Genomic DNA, 26704 nt, shown 5'->3' with positions numbered 1-26704 from the left:
ACTCCTGCATTACTTCAACCTGAAACTTCAGTAAGGTAGGATTTGTTGAATGAAGGCAGCAAGTGTTTTTGGTGTGCAACATGTACAATGTTGGTCCCTTATGGTCTGTGTTTTACACCCTGCTTGTAATTTTACAGCCACAATCAGCAAAATTACTGTCTGGTTTGAAAAAAAATATTAAGTGGTTAAAGTCTATCAATTATGCTTACAAACAAGTAAGGGGCTTTTTTAAAATAGTGACTCCTTAATGTTTTTAAAACACTACAGAAATCTGGAGTATTAATATTGATAACACTTCTTTCATTATCATTATCTCCTTTTAACAGGAGATGTGTTTTAAATTTGTTATCTGAGTAAATGATGTATTAAACAAATCAGTTAAAACTATGAGAATAGGGCCTTTGGTTTTTACAGAAGATCTTTCCTGGGGGAAAAATGATAATGGTACACAATTCGTTAAAATTGTTTGGTGACAGAATTTTTAAAAAAATTATGTAATCATTGTGTCTTTTCATGCAAATAGACATTTCTAATAAATATAGTAATAAATAAAGATAAAGCTTGTTAGATTCCTTATAATGACCAAGGTGATCTGAAAACATTATGCTTCAAACCAAAAATAAACAAAAAGTGTGAAATACTATCTGGATGTACCTTATCTCTGAATTTACTTCAGTAGGACTTCCCAGAGAGTGATGTACTCTTCATTTTAAGTAAGGGGATCTTAATCTGGTTGTTAAAGATCTCATTCAACTTTCATCTCATAGTCATGCTCTTTGTATATTTGCTGTGTACACTGAAAGGACAGGAGATACTTGATATGGATTTTAGTCAGGTCATAAATTTTATTATCTAGATACCTGGGACTTTGTCATCCACCGTGTTCATAGGAAAGTTAAGGTGGTCGATGAGAATGGGGGAGGGGGAGGTTGGCTCCCTGCTGTATCAATCAGAGGAATGTCTAAACCCTCTCTCCCATTCTGTTCCTTTATCTTGTACTTCTCTTTAAGGGGGGAAGTTCTTTACCAGGCCATTTATCTGGTCTCTGGATGCCTTTCCTATGGAATACCTACACTGAGCAGCTGCCCAGCCTTACAAAATAGTTCCAATATATGGTCTACCGCCTTTTCTTCTTATCCAAAAAGATGCCCCTGACACTTGCTATGTGGAAGTGAAACCTCATTCCACCAAAACCAATCGCATGGTGTGGCAAAAATTCCTTCCCAGCCCCCCTTAAAAAGGAGAGACTAGCATGACGCCCCTATCAGGTCCTAATCCAGCCTTATATTCATCTCCCATATGGGTCCTGGCTTTAGTTGGTGCATGGAACAAAGAGGTTTCCCCCACCCAGGACTTGTATCTTTCAGATCTTACATTCCTGAGGTGATGAGTCAGTGCTGCAAAGCTGCCCACCATCCACCTATTTGCAGCATTCTCTTGCCTCATTCCCACACACTCTGGGTATGTCTAGACTACATGCCTCTGCTGACAGAGGCATGTAAATTAGACTACCCGACATAGTCAATGAAGCGGAGATTTAAATATCCCAGGCTTCATTAAATAAAAATGGTCACCACGCTGTGCCAGCTCAGATGATCATAGGCACAGTACACAAGTCAAGAAGCAGATCGGTCGACAAGGGAAGTCTGTGTTGACTGCTCCTATAAACCTCATTTTACAAGGCATAAGGGAGCGGTCAACAAAGGCTTCCCTCATCGACCAAACTGCGTCTTGACTCACGTGCTGTGCCGATGATCAGCTGAGCCGGCACAATGCGGCAGCCATTTTTATTTTAATGAAGCTGGGGATATTTAATCTCCACTTCATTGACTATGTCAGGTAGTCTATTTACATGCCTCTGGCGACAGAGGCGTGTAGTCTAGACATACCCTCTAATTGTGGTGAAGTCATTTGCTGTAATTTCCTATTTCATGTTCATGCCATTTTGCCTTTTTATTTACTCTCATCTGTTAATCATTCCATGTAATAACATTTTCATTTTCAGAAGAAGAGCTGTGTGACTTAGGAGAGTTTCTTTGTGATGATAATGTGACTTGCGTATCTCAAAACTGGCTATGTGATGGAGAACCCGACTGTCCAGATGATTCAGATGAATCTTCAGATACCTGTGAGTAAAAAGTACTTCATGCTATCCTTATTTTCCTTTGAAGTGTAACACATATAGCCGTAATGTATGGTTATAAGAGTAGATTTTGGTTTAAAAAACCCATCCCAAGTGAATCTTTGTACCATGGATAATAGGTTACACTCAATATGCGGGTGTGAGATGAAAAAACTCAAAGGTGTTTTGCTCGTGTGTCATTTTATAATGAACTCTATCTGCAGAGCATATGTTCCATATTCTCTTACTGATTTTGTAGAATAGCTGTGGCAGGCAGAAGCAATGGCAGACAAAGGAAGGAAAATAATGCTACTTCAAAACAGGAAAAGAAATTATTAGTGCAGCAAAATGTCAGAGCATAGCACTGAGACCTCAAAGGAGGGAAAGGAAGACAGAGAATGCAAAACATTGAAAAGTGAAATAAGAAAAAAAAAAGCCAAGTATTAAAAAAAATCAGTGGAAGATTTAATGAAACATGCTTAATATTAATAAAATAATCTTCTTTTCTCTGTAACTGAGAGCTGCTGGAGAGCAGAACAGAACCCTTGCAGGCGTCTCAGAGTTGTGGATGAGGTGATATTAAATCTTAATGTTCCCTTGTTTCCTATATTACGAGGAAAATGAGGGAACTTCCTGGTCTCTGTCCCCATGATAATCAGCACATGTAACAGAGGATATGGACAAAATGCAGTGTTCTTCTCAGTGGAATATAAAAGGCTAGAGATTTGCTTTACCTGATAAAAGTACAGAAAGTACCACGTATCAGATCAAATTAGGGACTATAATCCTAGTTTTTTAAAAATAATGGACAGGAATCTACACATACTGGTTTGATTTCTGACACTGGATAGGCAATTTAACCTTCCCGTGTCATAGTTTACTCATCTGTAAAATAGGTATTATAGTTACCTTCTGAGGTTGTTGTGAGGGTTCATTGTGTAATGGCTTGTAAAGCACTCAGAATCCTCAAGAGAAAAAGCTGAGTATAAGTATGAAATAGTTCTTTCATAATTAGTTGTGACATACTCACTTCTCAATGCCTTTTTTCATTTAAAACTATGCTGGATTCTGTGGCTGTATTTTAAACATAAAGAATATCATTGTGAAATGGGCTACAAAAATGACATACACAAAATAATTCCTTAGAATTTTCCAGTAAAAAGACCTCATGCCTTGGCAGGAAGAATTCAGTCTGGGTGACAGGCACCAAACATATTATGCTTCATAGTGTTGCCTCCTTATCTCTATTTTATTCACCTGCTGAGGACATCTTCCCTACAGATTTGTTTCCAAATCATGGTATTAGCATTAATGGGTCCTCGTTTGTCTTTTGAGCATAGTTTGGCATTTTGAAATGGAGTGTCTTGCTCCTTCATGCTGTCCATGCCAAACTCATTCTGCTGCATATAAATGTGCATAAATCCCTACCTACTTCTGTTTCCTGACAGTAATTGGCATCAGGAGAAAATCACTCAGCTGGTAATAACCACATACCATACCTTCTCTTGGGCCCAATCCTCAGCTGATATAAATCGGCATAGCTTTATTGAAGTCAATGGAGCTGCACCAATTTACATTGGCTGAGGATTAAACCTCTTCTGTTTCATTAGCATCTTGAAGTGTGAAACAGGATTTTTCCTGATACTTTGCCTGAACCTACTCTGTATATGATCGTGATTTTCTGCATAGCTGATGCACATAAAGAGAAACATCTTTCAGAAAGCTGAGTAAGCCATCTCCAAATTCTCAATGCAAATATCAGTGCTTAAAATGAAATATTTTGGTTGGTTAACCTAGAGTACACACCCAGAATTTCCCATAAAATATCTTATCTAAGCATATAACATCGCAGTTCACTTTTCTAAATTGAACTTATATTGCGGTGTTTAAGACATAATAAATCTACATACCAAATATATATGAACCATCGGAAAACTCGAGGGTCTGGTGATAGGGATACAGAATCTTTCACTTGGAATGCATCATATCACATGTACTTCTGCCTGGTTGCAGCTGTTCCATTGGGCAGAGATTTAGTGACTTATGCAAGAGGAATTGGTAGAACCTCCAAGATACCACTAAAAAGGATTCCAAGTAGTCCCCTTGTAGGCAAATTCAATGGAGGATCTAGGATTAAATGGGAATGGGGAACACAAACTATGTATTTCCTCATTTACTTCTTAAACCAGCACCTATTGACATCATTTGGAGTTGGATTAGGGCATGTGTTTTCCCCAGATATTATAATTAGTGGGAGGTTTTTAATTTACAAGAGGGGTTGGAAACTGGCAACACCACTGATGTAACTAGTTGACACTGACAAGGGGGAGGTCAAAGAAGGAAGACCCTCAATAACAATAGCAAAGGAATGTGACAGATTTGTCCTGCCAGTGCCTAAACCAGCAATAGGCAAAGTAGGCTAGTTAGTGTCCTTCTTCATCTCAGGGGACCTCAAGATTCTTGTAACCAAGAGAGTCTCCTGGGATGGCTCGTTTAGCTAACTTCGCTTGTGCACCTACAATTTCTGGCGTGCGCCAATTGAACCATCATGGCCCTTAGATTGAATGCAGAGGGAGGGCACAGCTCTCACAGTCAATGTTGTGTGTAATCAGCACACATCTCACTTCACAACTCCTTGTTTTATGTGTGTCACTTTAGTAATACGGATGGGGGGAAGGCGGAAATCTATGTGGATGGAAACCAGCAGAATCTGGCAAGCCTGTGTAAACAAAATGATTTGCAGCATACATGTAGAACCCCAATGGGCCGCAGGTTGTCCACCACTGCCCTAAGCTGTTGCCAGTCTCTGTACATGGGGCTTTCATCATCAAGCCATCAATTTAGTCACTTTCACTAGTACTAAATGTACTCACAAATAATGGCAAAAAAGCAAAAGTGATTTCTTAGCAAATCCACTTTTACCCTGTTGCATTATTTTAGCAATCATTATTTTTGTTCCCAGAGGAGTTGTTGCTTTTAGAGTATAAAACAAAAGCTAGTTCAGTAATTCTTAATGAATGATTTATTGAAGAAATTTTGCTACTTCTATGTTAGTGAACTGTCCATGAGATAATTGTATTTTTCATAAAGTCTTTCTTTGTAAGTATTATCCAAATAAGTTAATTATTTGGGGGCTGTTGAAAGCAATGGATTGATATTAATCTACCTCATCTGGGAACTCAGTTCATTGCATGTTTCTCTTTTACTAATAGATGGACTTAGCATCAGGATTCTGGTGTAAATGTTCACAGCATTTTCTCACTGTTTGCCTAAAATTCATTGCTTCCATACGCATTCTTGTCTATAATCTCATTTGCTTGACTATTTGGAAAAAGTAAACACGGATAAAGAAAATGCATTTAAAAGAATCAGAAAAGTACGATTAAAGGTTTTCTACCACATTTGTCCAGCTCTACAAATGGCCTTGAGTAATAATATCTAATGATAAGAAAATCTGTGCTGTCACCTGTTTTAAGTATGTAGCAAGAGTACAAACCCCAGCAACACTGAGCATCCATGTATCCTGTTGTAATGCATTTGTCACTGATATTAGGCTCTGATAACTGTATATATTTGCCTCTCTGATCAGTTGCTGCTTGATTTGAGGTAGAAAATTCACTAATATCAAGAAATGTCAACCGTCTTTACAGTGTTATCATTTCCAGCCATAGATTTATATCCAGCTTGTCCTGTTCAATACTTAAATCTCTGTCCTCATACACATAAGAAATGTGCCAACCAATGGCTTTCTAGGAGTAATCCAGAGAATTAGATTTTGAATCCTATTTCAGAGTATTATTTTTTTCTTAGTGTTCATATCAAAGATATAAAACATTGACATCCAAATGACAAATGTCTTTATTATTTAGAGATTCTTTGTGTTAGCAACTTCAGGATTTATTTCCGTGTTATGCATCTCTCTTTCCTCACTGTTAGACTCCTCTTTGCCAGAGAGCACTGTTCCGGGAGGTGGGGGGGGAGGGGGGGGAAGGGAGGAAGGGGTGGAGAGGACAGAAGTGAAATAGAACCTGATTTCTCTGTGAAGCTGCAGGCAGCATGTTTGAAAATAAAACCCTTTCCTCCCTCACAGAATTTTTCAGGCAGCCCTGCAGTAGTTTTAGCACAGGGACTCTGGCTATAAGAGTGGGGACCTTCTAAAATGTGGTGTGTGAAGGTGTGGTGCAATCATACACAGAACTCTCTGAGCATGGGGCTGCAGACTTTGTTGCCTGTCAAAAGTAGATCAGGCTCCAAGCATTGTTTGTTCTTCATGAATATTTTAGGGAACTAAAAACACAGCACAGTACCTATACTTGTTTTTGGACAACGTGCAAAAACTCTGCCAATTTTCAATTCACTATGTAAGTCGTATAAAATTTTGAGAGAACAAGTTCATTTATCCCAGGATAACACAAAGCAGAAGTAGGCTTAAAACAGAGAAATTATATGGTCTTTTCTACCTTGCACATCTACTATGTATTAGAGAAAGTTTCTCGGTACATCTGTCTTTTCTGTCCATTTATTCAACAACTCCTCCTAAACTGTAAGAGTTTGGATCACTGAATTCAGTATGCAGCCTTCCTCGTATTATATCTCAAAGCAAGATAAGGGTTTGGCTGTGCCTAGAAAATGGGATATTTCTGGAATGAGATTGCCTCTCATAAAACTATAGAGAAAAGAGAGACTCACCAGGCAGCTGCCCTAGCCCTGAGCCTCCCACCCCCATACACCCTCTAGTGAGGGTGAGGGAAGGCTGAAGCTCAAAAAGACAATATGCTTCATTCCTGACCTCCAGGAGCAGAGGTGGATGATGTTTGTTTGCTAATATTAGAGGCAACTTTGCATTTCATTCTTTCCTAAAGACATAGGCATGCTTTTTTGCATTAGTGAAATAGCTCTTGCTGGAAAACTTAAGTGATGCATTGGTTTTCTGTCTAAGTGGCACATCAGCAAAGGTCTCTCTTTCTTTGCTAACTTGTCTGAAACTGCTACATCATCTATAAATACTGAAGGGATTCAGACATCTGCTGTCATCATTTGTTTTACAGTGTGCTACAGTATATGTTTTAGAATAAAATATTTACAGTTTATACAAATATAATTCATTTGTGATGGAAAGAAAATTATAAGTATGTAGTGGTCAGGTAAGCAACTTTAATTTGCTCTGATATGGAAATCACATGGATTCCAAAATAAGCTTATCTGAACAAAAATAAAAAATAAACAAAAAACCCCCAAAAAGTTCTAGAGTCTTTCCCCCCAGTTTTATTTTTACACCTCTTTCTTTCTAAAACCTATTTTATAATATTTTTTCTTAATTTATTAGATATAACAAGTGACTTTGGTTTGTTCTTTTTACAAATTCCAGATCCTGAGCACAACTTAAGTGATACTTTATTGAGAGAAATAGATATCTAAATGCCATAACTACCTGTTGCAAGTTGCAGGGGCTAGTCCTAAGTGATGAGCTACAGAAACTGGAGTTGCATAAACCTGGCCTGTGTTGTGGAAGAGTCGCTAAAGTTGTGGAAAGGGGATGATCTCTTATAGATCCTACCTTCTCCAGTGAGACGTAGCAAAATGTCACTTACTCATGTTTATAAATCACATTGAGGTCACTGCATGAAGGGTATTCTGGGTAAGATCCACTACTCTACAGTTATATGTGATAATACAACACATATTATCTTTAATCATAGGAAAGTATCAAATTTGAAAGATAAATGTGTGCATACACTGGAAAAGTTATATTTTTCTGTCTCCTATGTTTCAGTCGCTTCTTGTTTCAGTTAAAATAGGTGAAGATTTAAAGGCCAATTTTCTTAAAAAAGTCTGCATATGATTTAGGCAAAAGTCAGAACATCATTTGGCATTATTAGTTATATATGTGGCTATTTAAATGAGTGTTTAAAATGTTCATCTAAGAGACATTAGTACACTGTATTGCTTAAATATGTATTAAGAGGTCATAGGGTCTCAGCAGGTTGGCTTATTAATCAGAAATCACAACTTACAGCTATACATCAGAGAATCTCTGCCCCATTTCAGCCTTACTTAAATCAGATGGCTTCCTAACAGAGGAAGCAAAAGCTACATTTATTTATGTTGTGAAACATTTTGAGATCATTATGTGAAATGCTCTCTGGGTACAATTTGTCTCTTCTCTGTGGGAATACCAGTAGATTTATGTTTTACTTTAAATCCCACAAATGTAAATACTAGATTTTTGCTGATAATCCTGTAGGGATTTTATCCAGAGTACCCTTCATGCAGTGACCTCAATGTGATTTCTAAATATGAATGTGACATTTTGCTACATCTCACTGGAGAAGATAGGAGCTATAAGAGATCATCATCCCCTTTCCACAACTTTAGCCTCTCTTCCACAACACAGTCCATGTTTGTGCAACTCTAGTTTCTGTAGCTCATCACTTATGTGTAGCCCCAGAAACCTATTGATTGTCAGAGTAAAACATGCAGCAAAATATGGCCAAGGGGAACAGCAGCTTGTCATTCTTTTTGGTCCTTGGCGATTTTTTTGTACATAGGGTTTTTTTTAGAGCAGATTTTGTGACGGGGGATGGGGTAGATTGGAGGTAATCATAATTTAAATAGTGTTTTCAACACTGATTCTCTTACTTAGATTCTGGAAATCATCTAACTACAGTGTAAGGCAAAATGGGGCCTCTGGAGAATGGTGGCCAATGCCAGAATTTCAGAAACAATTTAACAATTTTGTGGATTAATTGCTTGCTAAATTGAGCTCTCTCACACTGGGGAGTGGTTGTAAATTTAGACTCTCAAAAAGCATTTAACCTGATATACACTTGTACATCTTGTAAAAAATGAGCAAATCAATCTTTTGGGAAACATACAAATAATTCATACCTAGACTGAGACTTTGTCATATTTTTAGACCAAAGCAATTTTATTTTCATGACTAAGCTATAAATCAACAAACAATAAGATTTGTGATGGAAATCCGGACATAATCCAAACTCTAACACTGCTGCCAGGCATTAGGACATCGGTCTTCCATATTTGTCCACAAGACAGCCTAATTTTCAGGCCACCCATGCCTCCACCAAAATGTTAGTGAAAATGACCTAAGTTCTCTTCCTGTCTAAGCTTTCTGCACTATTCTAACTTCTTCCTTCACCTTTGGTTTGCAGACAACGTGGAGGGGACTCATGCTAAACTCTTGTTATTAGATATTGGTAAGGGCAGAAAACAGGGCAGAGCAGGGATGGAGTACAGCCAAAGGCATTCCTTTCCCTCACTTTCTGTGGACCTTCTCCAATCCCTACAAGACGAGTCAGTCTCTTGAAGAATTTGGGTGGTGCACAAGAACAGAGCTGAAAGAGTACATGTCTTCCCGGGAGAAATTTAGCCCCAATGTTTTATCCTTCCCTTCTGGACATGTTCTTATTCTTACTTCCTAATTTTTATCAGCTTTCCCTGAGAATCATTGATCCCATGCTATCCATCCGTTATTTGGGAGAGTTACAATTGGTTCTGCTCCACTACTGGGTTTGAATAGTCTTCGTGAAAAGAAGCATTTTGAGGAGAAGGAGAATATTTCAACCCAACCTTGAGGATAATCTATCCAGATTTATCAGAGTTTTGTGATAGTAGTGATTATTTGGGTGAATACACTTTCCATGGCAGACACTGTTTGGTAAATTTGCTTTTGTTCACAACATTATCTGTATTTAGATATTACTAACATTTAAAACTTTTTTTAAATCTATGTTTGGGTGACACTGGCAAAGCCCTTTTTGACTTTGCTGCTCTGAACAGATAATTGTAGCTTTTGTAATGCCTGGATTTACAAAATTACAATACTTCTATATAGTAAACTTATTTCTGAAAGGCTGTTACCTGAGATGATGCCACTTTACCTTGCACCACAATTGCACTGAAACCCATTACAAATGCTTTTATTGTAATAATGGCATGCTTGGCCTTTACACACTGCACTAAAAAGATGCAGTATATTTAAATAGTGGCTGGGTGTTCTTTCTTTGGCACTTGAAAATACGTTGAAGTATAATAACTTGGTTTTCCTCTGAAAATTACTGATGAAAACCATTGTCATTCACAAGCAGGTGGCGTGCTGGAAGAAGTGTGAAATTGCTCTTTTTAAAAGCAGAGTTGTGATTTAAAGTAAGAATTCAGATGTTTTATTAGCCATAGAGCACAAAGGTGTTTTAGTCAGCAAAAGAGCACTTTACTACAGACTGAGAAATAATGCAAGACAAAAGCACTTATTCAGTGTATAACATGCAACTATGAAAAAGTACTTAACCTGCTAGATTGTCAGTATGGATTCAACTGAAATAGAGTTTAGCCTTTTTAACAAGGCACCTGAAGTGTATCAAAAGAAATGTAAAAAATAACTTCTTTGTAAATATATCCCATTAGGATTTAGTTCTGAACTGTTAACTTGTGCATTTATGGGCCTGATCCTGAAAACCTTGGCATAGATTAGCACTAAGCCATGTGCGAGTAAGTAAAATATATAGGGAAATGTCACAAGGCTTTCATTCCAGTGAAGCTGCTATTGTAGAAGTGTATGACACGTACATTGTACATTGCAGCCTTGTGGCCAAAGGCAGTTAGAAGCCTAGCTTTAATTCATGTCAATGAGAGTTAGGCATCTAATACTGTTTGAGAAGCTGACTCTGAATTCTCAAAATAGGTCTGAATTGGTGTGTAAGCCTTGGGCTTGCCTTCTGCCCAATTTGAAATTAAAATTACTTGCAATGAGTGAGTCTGCTCATTCAAATGTGTACAAGATAGCAGTGTAAAACCCACTAAACTAGTTAACCAGTTAAGCAATTTATTTAACTGGTTAACCACTAGCTGTGGATGGCAGGGCTTGATCCAGTCCAGCCCTGACCCACTGTGCCACAAATGGCAGAGGCTGCTCTGGCCCTGCCATTCCACATCATGCAGTTGACCCACAAACCTGCCGCATCCAGTGTCTGCCAGCTGGGCCGCCATGAGTAAGGGGCTGCTCCAGTTGGCTGAGTCCTCCAGTAACCATTACCTGGTAATCATGCTGATAAGGCTTATGTCAGCTGGGTAATCAGTTAACCCTTTACATCCCTCCTACAGAATTTGGCCCAAAATATGATTTATAAATTGACCTTACTGATTCCTTGGCATCCTTGGTTTTCTGGATTTTTATTAGCGGTAAAGCCATTCTAATATTCTTCAAACTCCAAAGAAACAGGTAACATCAGCTATAAAAAGCAGATTCTTATACTATAGCACAGTGGATAGATAGAAGTAGTGAGAAGTAATATGATGATTGTTTTACTTATTGTTACAATACAATTGGAAAATAATCGGTCTTGATTCCAAGTGCATAGAAGTCAATGAACCTATTCAATGAACCTGGCTTTTAAGAATAGATTTGTCACTATTAGGACATGTTTAGCATTTTAAATTAATAGAAAATCTTAACTAGGAGGTTGGATTTAACATTTAGGTTCCATGATATATGCTTCCTCCCTGAAAATAAGATAATTACTTTAACAGCTTTATTTTCACATTTGAATCCTTATCTAATAACATAGATCTTGGCCTCTGCATCAAAATCAGTTTAGAGAGAGAGAGATTGATTTAGTTCCTATAGGGCCAAATCTCATGCTAATAGTCAAATATATTTCAAGAGGTTTACTTCGGTTATTATGGATGATATAATTTTGACATTTGCATTTTGACAAAGTTTGATAAATCTTACATTACTCACAATGCTTTTGTGATAACAGACAAATTCAAGGAGCCCATATCCTCAACACTTTATTCTGGATATTGATGGAACTTATGTGACAAAGCAAGAAGATTCTTAAAGTGTGAAATTAAATTCTAAAACAATACAAAACCTCTAAAATAGCTAAAACATTTCCCAAAAACAAACAGTGCAATTGATCCTACTTAATTACATGCTTAATAATTTTATGCCATTGTAAAGCACTCTGACTATGTATTAATCCATTTCATATTCACAGACTTCCTCCTTGTTATTTGCTTTGCATCTCATCATTACCATGCACATAAAATTAGTATTCTTAGAATTTTTATAGTAGTATTTCCATATAAAATGAGGAAAGGACTAATATATGAATGCTAAGCAGCTCATTAATGTGGTTTGTATTACATCTATTCATGATAAAAGCAGCTGAGAAGTGTAGATATAAAACAGTACTTCAGTGCTAGAATATATCTAAGATTAGAAGAATCATGCTTTGGATAATAAATACTTTGGGGAAAACAGTCTTAAATACAAGTAAAATCAAAGCAAGTGCTTTGTATGCTTAATTAAATACACTAACAGGCGGCATTCATTTCAGCTAAATAATTACTATATTATTGTCATTGACCACCTGTAATTTTTCATGATAAAAACTATCATGGAGATTAATGGGCTAGTTCCATTTTAAGAGACAAAAAATTACATCTAAATGGTATGAAGGACCTGTTTCTTTTAGTCTGCTATTAGCATAAAAATTAAGTTAGCGACTGAGTCCCTGAGCACAGAATTTGATATGGAAGTAGAAAATGTGCACCGGGCCAAGACCTGCCATCCTTCAATGAGCTCTGGATTGGCTGGCCACTGTGCTAACACAGAACTCCAGTGAAGTCAATGTGACTTGGTGCAAGATTCTACCTATTCAGAGAATACTGCAGACCTATTTGCTTAGTGAACTTCAGTTCTTTAGGTTCACCTCATCCTAACCTTGAATTATATTTTCATATTATTTTTCCCTAATCAACATGTGTTTCCTATTAGCACTGTACTAAAATAGACTTGTTTTAATTAAGCTAAGTTTCCTAAGAAGTTTGTGCATTTCAGAGGGAATCTTCTGAATCTGTTCTTCTAAAAAAAAAGGAGTTTTCTCTGATAGTCATATGAGGGTCAGATCTGGCTCTTGAGCTTTGCTTAGTTACTACACTGAAGCAGAGACATATTGATAAAAGATCAGTTTTATAAGTAATTACACTTCAATATCAATAAATGATTTTTTGATAATTTTAAGTATTTATATGAATCAATACTTTGCACAGTATGGATTTTGCATTTGAATGTTTTAGTTAATATTTTCTAATATAAAACAACGCATGTTCCAGTGAAATACAGCACCACACAGAATCTTCAAGGCATGGTACTACTGCTTTTCATTGATGAAAGAAGTGCAGGCAGGCAAACAGCTGACCTGACGCATGCCGGATAAAATCCTGGTTCTGTTAAAGTCATTGCAGGTTTCACCCGGAACTTTTGCTTAACTCTGCAGGGAGATTTGAGGAAAAATGTTCATCTTGTACAACAACATGAATGAACTTCTACATGCACAGTGAGAAATATATACCAATGCGGAGGATCAGTAAAAGGCCTATACACAGGAATTTTTGGTTTATGCTGAAGGTCTAAGTGGGACAGAATTGGTGAATAGACAATACACTGGCCCTCTGCAGAAAGTGAAAGGAGCACCACTGAGTCATTGTGTCTGGGGTTGGAGATAACCACCTGGGCATGAAACAGTGGCCCTACATCTTTATTACTCACTCAGTCATTTCCCACTGTAAAAATACAGATGAGCAAGAACATCATACAAAAAGAGACTGAAGCTCTTGATGTAAACTTTCTGAATTATATTTTAATCTGTTTCCCTACATAGGAGAAAAATGATTACTAGTATAAAATTACTATAGACGTGGTAATATTTGCATAACAATATATCAGCCTAGAGTTTAACAGGTTTTTTTAAAAATCGATATTTCAAAGTATCTCCTTCCCAATTATGAACTGAGAACATGGGAATGCAAAAGTTTTGTGTTTGCAACCATAACAACATTTATTTTGAATAAGTCCAGTTTAAAAAAAAAAGCCAAGTGATTTCCGTGAACAGATGATAGATTAAGATGATGCATGCAGCATGCCTTGACCTTTGAGACATGGCCTCTTTATTTCTGGGCTGGTGCTGTCAGGCACAATACTCAGAAAGATGAGAGCACACTAGAGTTCAGACAGCTCAGATCTGTATTGCAGACACAAGTTAGTAAGAACACAAATGATGTGGCAAGAAATGGAGAAGTCTATTTAAAAGCTTAAATGAGGGCTCTGAAGGAAGAATAGCTAAAGAACAGCTCCTGGCCTCAGGAAGGAAGCTGCTGAGGAAAGCGTTCTGATCTCATATTGTGTCCAGCAGCAGCACACACAGTTTGCCACAAGCTGTGCAGGCTCTGTGCTTTCCCCAAAAGTATTTCTGCCTGGTATCGACATACACCACCTTTAAAGCTGTGGTCTGCCTACCCAGAGCTAACCTGCCAGATGTCTGCTTATGGAGAGCTTTTAAATAGTTCAGTTGCTGGATTCATGACTGCATTATTATACTCTTTTCCAGACAGCGTGGCAAGAAAATAAACTCATGGTTTTGCTCCAGACCTCATCTCCAAAGTTCAGCTTCACATCTTTCACATGCACGGTCTTCTTGAATCAAATGATTTTGCTCTGGGCTCTCTAATGAACACAGGACCAAACTTGAAAGGGGCTGTGTGCTTTCTGTGAGATGGAAGCATTGTAACCTCCCACTGAATTCAGTGGGAGCTGAGAACAACCAGTATGAGGTAGGCAAAGGTGTGTCAAAAAAGATGAGCTTCTTGCCAGCTTGTGGTTTTTGTGACTGTATTGCAATTAACAAGCTGTTGGCTTTATATAATGTTTTCCTGTGGCTTTTTCTTTGGTTGGAGACACTAGGGCTCACATATACTAGAGACTTATTATACTGCACTGGATTATATTTACACTAACTTTAAGGCCTCCTTCTACTGGCAGAGGAGTGTTCAAAGGCCAGTGATTTTCAAATATGGACTCCATCAATTGACATTCAAATGATAGATTGCAATGTTCTAATAAGGTTATCAGTGTTTGATGCCAAGCTCTTATATGAAACTGGAATTGTATTTATCAGATCCTTACATGCCTACTGCAATCACCAAAATCAAAAGGTGTTTGAAACTCTAAATTAGGGAGGAAGGTTAACATATGAAACCATGCTAACACAGCACTACCACATTACATATTCAGCAATTGAATAGAGTATGTGTCTATTTTACTGTCATTTGTTAAAATGATAAATTCTCTATGGCAAAATGTTTTCAGCTGGATGAAACATGCACTAGTTAATCTGCAACCAACAATAGTTAGACATTGATCCAGGCCTATCCCTAAAACTGTGTATCTGTACCTGCTTGTACGTACTTCTGTTGGACTCATTAAAATGTCTCTAGAAGACACTAACTATATTAACTACTGAGCTATGTAAGAAAGAACACAAATGCAGCATGTTAGGAAACACATGAACATCCATCTAATTTACTGTAAGATCACCTGTGCAGTGGAGAGAAAAACAGTGGAGATGTATTAAGTTGTCAGTCAGCACCTGCCCAACTAAAGACAGACAATGGCAATCCTTCACTGGCTTCAGGTCCAAGTCCTGTCAGTGCATTTGCCATCATTCTTTTGCAAGGAATAGAACTTTTATTAATGAAATGATAATCACTAAAAAAATAAACATAAACTAGAAAACTTAGGCAATTAAGATTTTTTTTACAGTGAAATAGTATATTATTCATAGGTGCTTAGTATGGCAGAAACCTTAAGACCAACATCAATGGCCAGCAGAGGCTGCTGCTGGTAGCATAGAGACAGGATGAAGTAGGATGACCTGCTATGTGCCACTTACTACATGATATATGGGATGGAAGATGGTGCTGCTAGAGTAGCCTGTGTCCCAGAAAGCACTAGCAAACATAATAGTCTGGGACAGCCTTCATAAGTGAGAGCATCCTTGAGAATTCCCAGGGACTGGGCTAGCACAAACATAGCTTCACACCACTGTTTTATTCCCTCTTTAAGAAGGTCTCTGGACTGTTTCTGTATTATGTCATTATAAAATGATCAACAATTGCAGGTGCTGGTACTCCTTTGCAGAACAATATATAACATTTGGAGTAATTATAGTTGTTAGTAGATTGCTATGTGAAGGCTGTGGAGATAAAAGCTATGGATGCTGTGGTGTGGGAGGACGGAGTAAGGATTTTAAGTAGATTCAGTGAAGGCATGTAAAAAATCAGATATAAAGAATAGGGACATGAAAAGGCTAATTTAAGGAGAAAGGAGATAAATTTCTCTCCCAGTGTGTGTGCGTGTGTGCATAATATAGCATTAGTTGGCAATGGTAAGACTAGATTCAATTGAAGTAATGAAAGATTAGTATGAGATTAAAACAAAATGATTACGGCTGAATTTTCTTTAACAGTAAACTCAACTAGCGAATGCAACCAGTTTGATTAGGGAAAGGTGGTATAATTAACAATCACTTAAACTTCAAGTTATGGTTTGATAAGCTCCCAGTGGAGAAGATCTAGATATATTAAAAGAATCCTGCCAGAAGAAAGGGTGACTCAGAGGATCTACTGTGGATCCCTTCACGCCCTGACAATTTTAGGATACTATATATATCACTATATCTAGACTGACTTGTGAGACAGAAAGCCAAAAAGCTGTGTATCTTTAACCACCCTTGGTGAGGTGATAATTAGACAATATACCACACAGAGTGTTTCCTATTATCATTAAATTACTCAGAGGAAAGTTTCCACAGTGAACGCTGTGTGAATGAGGTACAAGAGAAACTACCATGAGGAGAGATACAAAGACTGCTTCAGACAACTCTGTTAGAATTCATTCATCAAGAAATCCTCCTACCAGATCAAGACAGAAAAATCAGAGAGTGAGACCTTTGGGAAAGAGACTGTAACTCTGTCTTAAGGGAATTAGAGAAGTTGAACCATTATTGCCCACAAGAGACTATTAATTCCTGTTGTGAATCAATTGAGAAAGAACTTGGCCCCATCTATAAGGACATTTAAAACACAATATTCCTATTATTTATTCTGCCGGTCAGTCCATCATTTCTGTGACTATGTTCAGAATGTGGAGACTTTAAGCAACACAGAGTTTGACTACCATGCATATACCCTAAAGCCATGTAATAAGACTATGAAGTTTTAGCTGGAAAAAAAAATAAACACATGCAGTGAACTGTACTGTAAATAAAATTTCCAAGTAAGCATTTTTTCCCTTTCCCTAATGAGTTAAAATGAACAAATACATATTATAACAGAATACCCTTAAATGAATATTTTTGGAACAAAAGCAAATAGAATCAATAGCTTCCATATTTTCATTTTTAGAATAATATTAATATATCCAAATTATACTATTAAAATGTGAATAAAATATTTCATGGGATGAAACTATGAGGTGCTTGAAATTCAAATAGTAATGGGTTTTTACAGTCAAGTTCAATCTTTTGAAGAGAATTATGTACCAGATATAAACTTCATTATAGCATGCAAATTGTGCCCATATAACCCATGTTACATGGGAACTTGCCATATATTGGTTTAGTGTAAATTTAAAGCCTGTTACCCAAAGAATCGTTTGTTTCTCTAAATTTCAAATCTTTGTCCATTCCACAATATTTTAGATTTCTTGGATGATGGTTTTGCTCCGTTTTCCCAGTTCCTGTCATAAAGTTCTGAAAATTAGACTACTGAACCCATTGGGATTTCAGTCACCTGACCATTTAGTGAACTTCATTTACTAATATTTCAGTCAACACATTTCTTGTTTTCAAGTAATCATTTCTATACTTCAAGATTCATTCAGTGGTTTGGGGGGCATATAATCATTCAGAATGTCAGGAAAAAACCCTACATTAATGAGATGCTAGACAACAGTAGCAGTTTATAATCTATAAAGAAATAAATTAATCTGCCTCCTAATTCAGCTAACTCTTGGCTGTTTAGGACAAATGAAAGTGCCTCATTAATAGAATTGATAGAATGGATAGTTTTGGAATGTTGTCATTCTTTCATGAATGACATGGGACATAAGGACATTTAATAATAATAGTTATTACAGCTATTTATAGATTATAGATCACTTGACAAGGACAGGTTTTCCCAAGCTTTTTCACTTACCTGAGATTACATTTTTCTTATGCATATTTTAAAATCTTCTGATGTACTTCGTTATTGTTCAATGCAACAATTATTATTGTTATTAGAAGAAAATACATTGTAGATTACCTGTGCATAAACAGATTAATAAGTGCACCTTATCCCTATTAAATATGTACATTGTTATCTTTATCATATTGTATTGCGATGGATCTGTTTACAAAGTTACTTGTTTACAATTTTATTTTAAAAATTCTATACTGAAGTATTTACCAAAAGAGAATATGCGATAAGTTCTCTTCTGCAAATCTGAGTACAAACAACATTTGATGCATGGTATTTTTAGGAGTGGTCTTAAATTTTGTTGGAGTCTTTTTAATCTGAGCGCCAGAATCTTGGTGTTTGTTGGAGCATAATGTGCATTAAAGCAAACAGTGAAGTGTTTATCAGAACATATTGAATTGATTTACTGTTACACTCATAAATTTGTCTTAATTTCCTCCTAGTCATGACAAAACAGGATTTTTGACTTTGTGTGATAGATTGCTAAAGTAGTTCACTAATATGTGTGTTTCTCAAACATTCAGGATCTATAAAACATGTATTTCAGAAAGAAGACAGAAAGGTCATAGTTATTTATAACATATTTGTTCAGCAGTCATAACAACAACATTGAACTATATCCAGATTGATATATAAAAACCTACAAAGTATCTTTCATTGTAACATATTGTTCTGCAATTCCTTACACAAGTTAAACATGACTTTAATTATGTTACACATTTCAGGTCTAACAATTTTATTCTCTCTGTAATAATGTAGTGTTCAGCCATCTTAAAGAAATCTCTAATGAATATGATACTCTAATCAGAATCCTCAGAGTCATGAACTCCCAGTAGGAAAGATGCTTAGCAGATAGTTATAAGTATCAGGTTTGCCCTGTCACATTTAGTAAGCTTGAGACAAATTGAATTTGCTGCAGTAGTATCAAGAAGTCCTCCCTTATTTCCTTTGCAAAAACCAACAAAGTATAGCGCTCTTCTCAGTTCTGTAAAATAGTAGCTTGAATTGTCTTCAAACTCTCAGTTAATGCTAGAGAAAAATGAAAACATTATGCTTTTGTTGTTTTTACTAAACATTTATATTGCCTAAATATGTTATGAAAAGGATATTTATTTAATTTGTTCTTCAATGTGATTTCCTTAAGCAGTGCTGGCAGGAAATGACTTCTCATATTAGGTCATTTGAAACACTTTCTAAATAGACTTATCTAAGCAATTCATTTAAATTTAATGGGATAGTTATTGTATATTAAATACTAATTTATGACAAAGGACTTATTTACTAACATTTGACATGTGTTCAATACTTCAATTGTGTTTTATGACAATTAAACCTTAAAGGTTATTGCAAATTCATTAGTACATAATTTATATAATAAACCATTGCCATAACATAGTTGCAATGATGTGTAACCTGCAGTTTCAGTTATTATGTTAATCAAATATTAATTTTATTTTAAAGTATCCATCAAGGTTCAATTGATGGATTAATGGGTATTACTTATACAATGACAATTCATAGAAGACAAAGTAGTATAGCTCTTACACACAAGGTTGAAGGGGAGGCAGTTGCTTCTTGCCTCTTCCTGAAGAGAGGCCTGATCCAAAGTATATGGGAAACAATGAAACTCTACTCCTTTAGCTATCTTGTTTGTGTCCAACTCCTTTGGGCATATCTGCGACATATCGTAGGTCATAGAACGGCTGCTGCAGTCACTGTTTAACATTTGTAAATTAGAGGCATACAAGAGACTTTTCCTAACCATCTGAAAGCAAATGGACATGAAAACAAAACTCTCTTGTCTGACCCACCATTTCCTTTTCCAAGAGAAACATTGCACACTTGCAAGAACAAGAGATGCTGACAGGCAGAGTATTCTTCTACCAACATTCTTTCCTGACTTTATGCTGGAGTATTATGGAAAGTAGCTGAGGGTACTCTGGGAACTATGATCTTAGAATCATACAACTAGCAGGGAAGTGAGGATGTTGTATTCAGTGTGGTTGACAAACTTGCTAGGCCGTCAGGCAAGGGGGGAAGGCGGCTCCACACACTGCAATAGGCAGAGCCCTGGGTGAAATGAAAAGGCCTGGGGCTAGTCTCCCCAAAGAAACTCTCAGCATCACCTAGAGTGTTGCACCTCCCCCAGGCAGCCCTTATCCCCCTCCTTATCCCCCTCTCCCTATCGGCGAGCCTGTGTCTATCTAGTCCCCAGAACTTAAGGCATGACTAAATCTAGACCATCCCTGAAAATGTGTTTGTACAATCTTCTCTTAAAAACCTCTGAGAGAAATTCCACAACCTCTCCTAGACTATTTGTTCCTATACTTAACTACCCTGAGTGAAAGTGCTTCCTAATATCTAAACTGAATTGCTTTTGCTTCAATTTAAGCCCGTTGCTTCTTGTCCCATCCTCAGAAGCTAAGGAGAACATTTTTTCAACCTCCACATTGTAACAATCTTTTAAGTACTTGAAAATTGTGACCATGATCCTTCTTTTCTCCAGACTAAATAATCTTCCCTCATAAATCATGTTTTTTGGTCTTTTAATCATTTTTATTGCCTTCGCTCTGGAATTTTCTCCTATTTGTCCATATGGGTATGTCTACGCTACCCCGCTAGTTCAAACTAGCGGGGTAATGTATGCATACCGAACTTGCTAATGAAGCCCGGGATTTGAATTTCCCGGGCTTCATTAGCATAAAGCCGGCACCGCCATTTTTAAAAGCCGGCTAGTGCGAACCCCGTGTTCGCGGCTACACGCGGCACGGGGTTCGCACTAGCCGGCTTTTAAAAATGGCGGCACCGGCTTTATGCTAATGAAGCCCGGGAAATTCAAATCCTAGGCTTCATTAGCAAGTTCGGTATGCATACATTACCCCGCTAGTTCGAACTAGCGGGGTAGTGTAGACATACCCTATCTTTCTTAAAATGTGGTTCCCAGAACTGGACACAACACTCCAGTTGAGGCCAAATCAGCACAGAGTAAAACAGAGGAATTACTTCTCAGGTCTTGCTTACAGCACACTTGCTAATATATGTGAGAAAAATGTATGTTTGTTTGTGGGGTTTTTTTTGCAAGTGTTACACTGTTGACTTATATTTAGCTTGTGATCCACTATGATCCCTTGATCCCGCTCCGCAGTACTCCTTCCTAGGCAGTCATTTCCCATTGTTACTTCCTAAGTGGAGTACTTCTGTATTTCTCACTATTGAATTTCATCCTATTTAGTTTATACCATTTCTCCAGTTTGTCCAGATTATTTTGAATTTTAATTCTGACCTCTAACTACGTGAAACCCCTCCTATCTTGATATAATCTGCAAACTTTACAAGTATATTCTCTATGCCACTATCAACATCATTGATGAAGATATTGAACAGTACCAGACTCAGAACTAATCTCTGCAGGACTACACTTGATACTCCCTTTTCAGTTTGACTGTGAACCACTTGTAACTATTCTCTGAAACTGATTTTCTAACTGATGTGTGTACCACGTGGGTTGTATTTCCCTAGTTTGTTTATAAGAAGGTCATGGGAGACAGTTTCATTAAAGGCAAGGTGTACCACATTTTCCCCCTATCCTCAGGACTTGTTACCCTGTCAAAGAAAGCTATTAGGCTGGCTTGACACCATTTGTTCTTGGCAAGTCCTTGCTGACTGTTACTTATCACCTTACTATCTTCTAGTGTTTGCAAATTGATTGCTATTGATTGCTTAATTATTTGCTCCATTATCTTTTCATACTCTGAAGTTAAGATGACTGGTCTGTAATTTGCTACCTTGTCTTTATTTCCCTTTTCATAGATTGGCTCTGTATTTGTCCCTTTTCCTCTCATATCTCTCCCAGCTTCCATGACCTTTCAAAGATAACCATTAATGAGATATCCTCTCAGTCAGCTCCTTGACTATTCTAGGTTATATTTCACTATGGCCTGGTGACTTAAAGACTTCTAAATTCCTTAAGTCATTTTTAACTTTTTCTCTCTATATTTTTAGCCTCTGATCTATTTCACTTTCATTGGCATTCACCGTGTCAAATGTCCAATTGCTACTCATCTTTGTAATGAAAACAAAAACCAAAACGTTGATTTAGCACCTCTGCCCTTCATGTTTTCCCCCCTCACTGAGTAATGGGACTTTCTTTGGTCATCCTCTTGTTTCTAATATAGTTATAGAATCACAAACTGCCATGATATACCCAGCTTAAAATAGCCTGTTTTTTTTTTCTAACATGAACGAAGCTATTACCTGACAGAAAGGCGATAAATTTAAGGGTATTTACCGTAGCCCCTTTTGAGAACCACTGTTTAGAATTCAAGCAAAAATCAGGAAAATGAGAAATTCATATTGACTCTTAGCTCAGACTTTGAAAATTATATGAATACCAATCTGAAGGTGATGTATGAAACAGATTGGTAGTTTACCAGTGGCTGGGCAGACGCAGACAACTCATTTCAGATAGCTGGCACCAAAAAAGCTCTCCCTAGATATTTCTGGTTGGTTAACTCTGATCCCCTTAGGAATTAAGAAATCAGCTGACTCATAAATCAGAGGTTCCCCTTTAAATCTATTGGGAAACAAACAAAAAGCCAGTTGCTTGATCTAGAGAGAAATTTCCTTTTCAGAACACCTGTTGCAACTCCAGGAAACACAGTTCTGTTTCTGGTACTAACTTAGTTCTGAAATATCTGGGGAAAGTGACTGAAGTGCATTTAGAAGGGGTTAGTCCTGGGGGAACTTTGCAATTGTTGCATTTGGAGCGGTGGTAAAATTACAGAATTTCCACAAGACTGAAATGGTAATGCTCTCAAATGGTTGAGAGTGCATTATTTAGGCCCAGTGGTTAACATCCAGTTCCAAAGGTCATAATGCAGTTCATAAAAAAAACTTCCTTGCACAAATACAGTCTGAAAAGTTTAACCTATTACTTCAGCATTCTGTGATCTATATACTTCGTAAAATGTAGTCAACTCTTTTTTTGCCTTTCAATTAGATTCTCACTCTTGTATAGTTGCATAAAGCATAAACATTGAAATAAAAAAAACAGGAATAGATTTTTTTGACAAACTAAAAAGGATTATGACTAGGTCTAGCAAATTGCTTCTAATAAAATGAGCACTGACCTGAAATTTCACTTCAAACTAAAATTTTACTGAACTTTCAAAAAGTTTAACTAACTTCCTCCCCACCCCCCTTTTCAGTTTTGTGCTTCTGCATTACCTGATTCTAACCTGCAACTGAAGTGCTAGAGTGAAAAGTTCCAGATGTGAAAATATTCTCATTGTATTTCCAGGCCAGTGGGGAAGAAATTGACAAAGTTCAGATAATCATTTTAAAGTCAGGGATTTCCTGTGCTGTATGCCCAGAAATTAAACCTTACTCCCCAAACCTACAAGTGAGTGCATTCAATCAAAACCCTGTCTCTGTAACAGTGATGGAGCCCTATATATATCTATAATTCCTGATTTACCTATATATCACTAATTATGACCAATGATATTAATAAAATTAACAAACATAAATAGGAAGTATATCTGAAATTAAAATATTGCAAAATAGACTAAACAATGTAATAACACCTACAAAATAGCCAGACTGGTCCCAGGATTGCATCAGAATTTTGGTGACTAGTAGTACATCATTGTACATGTCATTTCATAGTTATATAAGAATTAATCTCATACAATACAATATGGTATTGGCAGACATTCGCTAAACATACCATTGTGCCCAATTTTTTAGCAAAATATGTATAATTTTTCTATTCCAACGTTCCAAACAGTTTTCCTCATGGAATGCATCTCAGTGGATTTAAGAGGCATATCCCTAATTTTCTCACGTATTCTTCTTTCTAGCCCTCAAATTTTGGCTAGTATACATGCAAACTTACTTTTTCTTGTAAATTAAATATTGTTTGTTTTTGTACAATATTTATAATATTTTAATTGCTGTGTATGTGCCCAGGCAATTGAATAGATTTTTGTGTGTGCAGTAAGTCCAAAGTTAAACAAACAAATTTGGAGGCCCAAATTCTGCTATTCTCTTAAAGTCAATTACTGTAGTTTAGTGAATATAACCCGCACCCGTGTATAACATTCACCCATGTATAACACGTGGTTTTTCTTTTTTGTGTAAAAAAATGCTTAGATTACCTGTGGACGTATATAGCCCATGGATCCTGCATTCATCCACTCACCACGTTCATCACACTTATGCCCAGACCCCGTGCAGCCACAGCCAAGCACAACCCACTCTCCTCCGGGTGGAGGAGCAGAGAGCACAGCACTGGCAAGCTGACTGGCCTGCGGGAGGGGAGCTGCACTTATGCCCAGGCCCCATGCAGCCGCAGCTAGGCACAACCCACCCTCCTCTGGGTGGGGGAGCTGCTAGTGAGTAAAAATAAACTTGTATACCCCGCGGACATGTATACCACGTGGGGAGAGGGGTGGGGTTTGTAAAAACGTGTATAACCCACAGGTTATATACACTAATTTATGGTACCCAGTTATGCCACAAGGACAGGAGATATTTGACATATATTTAATCCGGCCGCAACTTAGTTATTAGATATCTGAGACTAGGTGGCATATAAAAGTGTACATGTTTATTCTATAATTACCCAGAGGGTTTTTACCAAAACACTTTTGCCATCCAAGTCCTTCCAGCAAAGCCATTGCTGGGATTTTACCATCCACATACCCCCATAGCATAGTTAAGGAGGAATAGGGGGTTGGTTCCCTGCTGTACCAATCATAGAAGCCCTCAATCACCTCCCATTTATTCCTTTAACAAACACCTCTTTTTACTCCTTTTCTAAGCCTTTTATCTGATCTCTGTATACTTTTGCTGTGGACTTGCACTGGACATCCACAACAAGGAGTCACCAACAATTAGCTTGGCTATTCCCCTCCTACCTCCCAATCCAATGAGATTTCCAGAGGTGTCTTACTTGCCCCTCTTTTATATTGGCCAAAACAAATGGACTCCATAAGTTTATAGTAGAACCCCATCCTCCGTGAATAATTTGGTGTCCCAGGATGCCCAAATTGTGGAACCTTTTATGACCCCAAAGGATTTGTCCACCCCCTTTTTAGAATCTGTCATGCCTTTTCCATCCAGGTGGCACTCTATGTCTAGACCCCTATGAGGATATAAAATCTGTATCCATATCTGCATCTGTATCCACAAAAATGAGCTATGGATATCTGTAGTTATAAAACAGATCTCTGCAAATTTGCAGAGCAGTTGTTCACCATCACAAGTTGAATATCCCTGCAGGTATACATCACACAGTTACAGCCTTCTTCCCCCCACTCCCACCACCACAGTGCCCCTACATAACCCCGGCATTAGCTGATTCTGAAAGCATCAAAATTGCTTTTAAGAATGCTGTTCTTAGCAAGGCTGATTAGATTCCTGGGCATGGTACTGTTGTATGCCCACATGACAGCTGCATGGGGCTATTGCAGTACAAGCACTCTGCCAGCAATCATTGAGTTCAGACTGCTGTTTGGATATGGATAACCATTTAGCCCACTGACAAATCTAACAGCTGGGAGGCAATTCCAAGATTGTTGAGGATGCCAGTTGACAGGTTACCCTCAGCCTTCCTGCTTCTGTAATTGTATGAATTTGTTAAAAGTTGTCCCATAGCTCAGCAATGTGAAAGGAAGCGATGGCTCAACATGCTACAGTAAAACTCCAGTTGTCCGGCATCCAGTGGTCCGGCACTCCTGATGGTCCGGCACCATCTGGAACCCGGAAGTGCTCTGGGCAGCTGGACAATTGGTGCTGCTTTGCCCTCAGCTTCCCCAAGTCAACTGCTGGTCAGTTTCAGCAGCGGCTGACTTGGGGAAGTCTGGGGCAGAGCAGCTGGGGTACTGCCGGTGGTCCCGCAGTGCCGAGGGGCGCATCCCCCCCACTCCAGCCCAGACCCCTCATAGCCCCCCGCCCCCGATAGTCTGGCATATCTGATAATCCAGCATCCCCTGGGTCCTAAAGGTGCCAGATTATCAGAAGTTTATTGTACATTGCTAACCATCCTATCCCCAGGTTCCATGTAGCTAGTGGCATCCACTCAGGTTATTAGATGGCCCCTGTTGCCAGCTTATGAAAGCTGGTGTGTAAAAGTGTGGCAAGGCATCTGCTATGCTATAATAAGGAAAGCTAATAAAGTATTAAATATTATCCTGGAGCTTTTTTGAGGACCAAGCTCCAGGAGAAAAACCTGAAAGATATGTACAGGCCATTGTGTGAATGGCCCTGCCTCTTGCCCTTTATTTGTTCCTGTGGAATCCTATTTTTTTTTCAGTCACAAAGCCCAACCACACTCTTATTAAATAAAACACATTAGAAGTCAGCATGACTTATAGTGGTTTTTTGACAGTATATTATTTATTGTCCCATAAACAGAATCCTAAACCCACAATATTCTGCCCCAGCTTCTTTCTTAAGGTCCTTCCAAATGAACAACCT

At 37.7% G+C, this 26704-nt stretch overlaps 1 protein-coding gene across 1 annotated transcript in view; it reads left to right on the top strand.

Moving 5' to 3' along the window:
• Positions 1–26704, top strand: part of LRP1B (LDL receptor related protein 1B) — a 1349043-nt gene that overhangs the window by 265042 nt on the left and 1057297 nt on the right. Inside the window, exon 4 of the mRNA XM_075933312.1 lies at positions 2006–2128. Coding sequence (XP_075789427.1) covers positions 2006–2128 — 123 coding nt within the window. The remainder of the gene's footprint in view (positions 1–2005; positions 2129–26704) is intronic.

This window comes from Pelodiscus sinensis, chromosome 7 (assembly GCF_049634645.1).
Source record: "Pelodiscus sinensis isolate JC-2024 chromosome 7, ASM4963464v1, whole genome shotgun sequence".
Lineage (NCBI taxonomy): Eukaryota > Metazoa > Chordata > Testudines > Trionychidae > Pelodiscus > Pelodiscus sinensis.
Note: the sequence above shows the minus strand (reverse complement) of the source record. Positions and strands in the feature narration are given on the sequence as shown.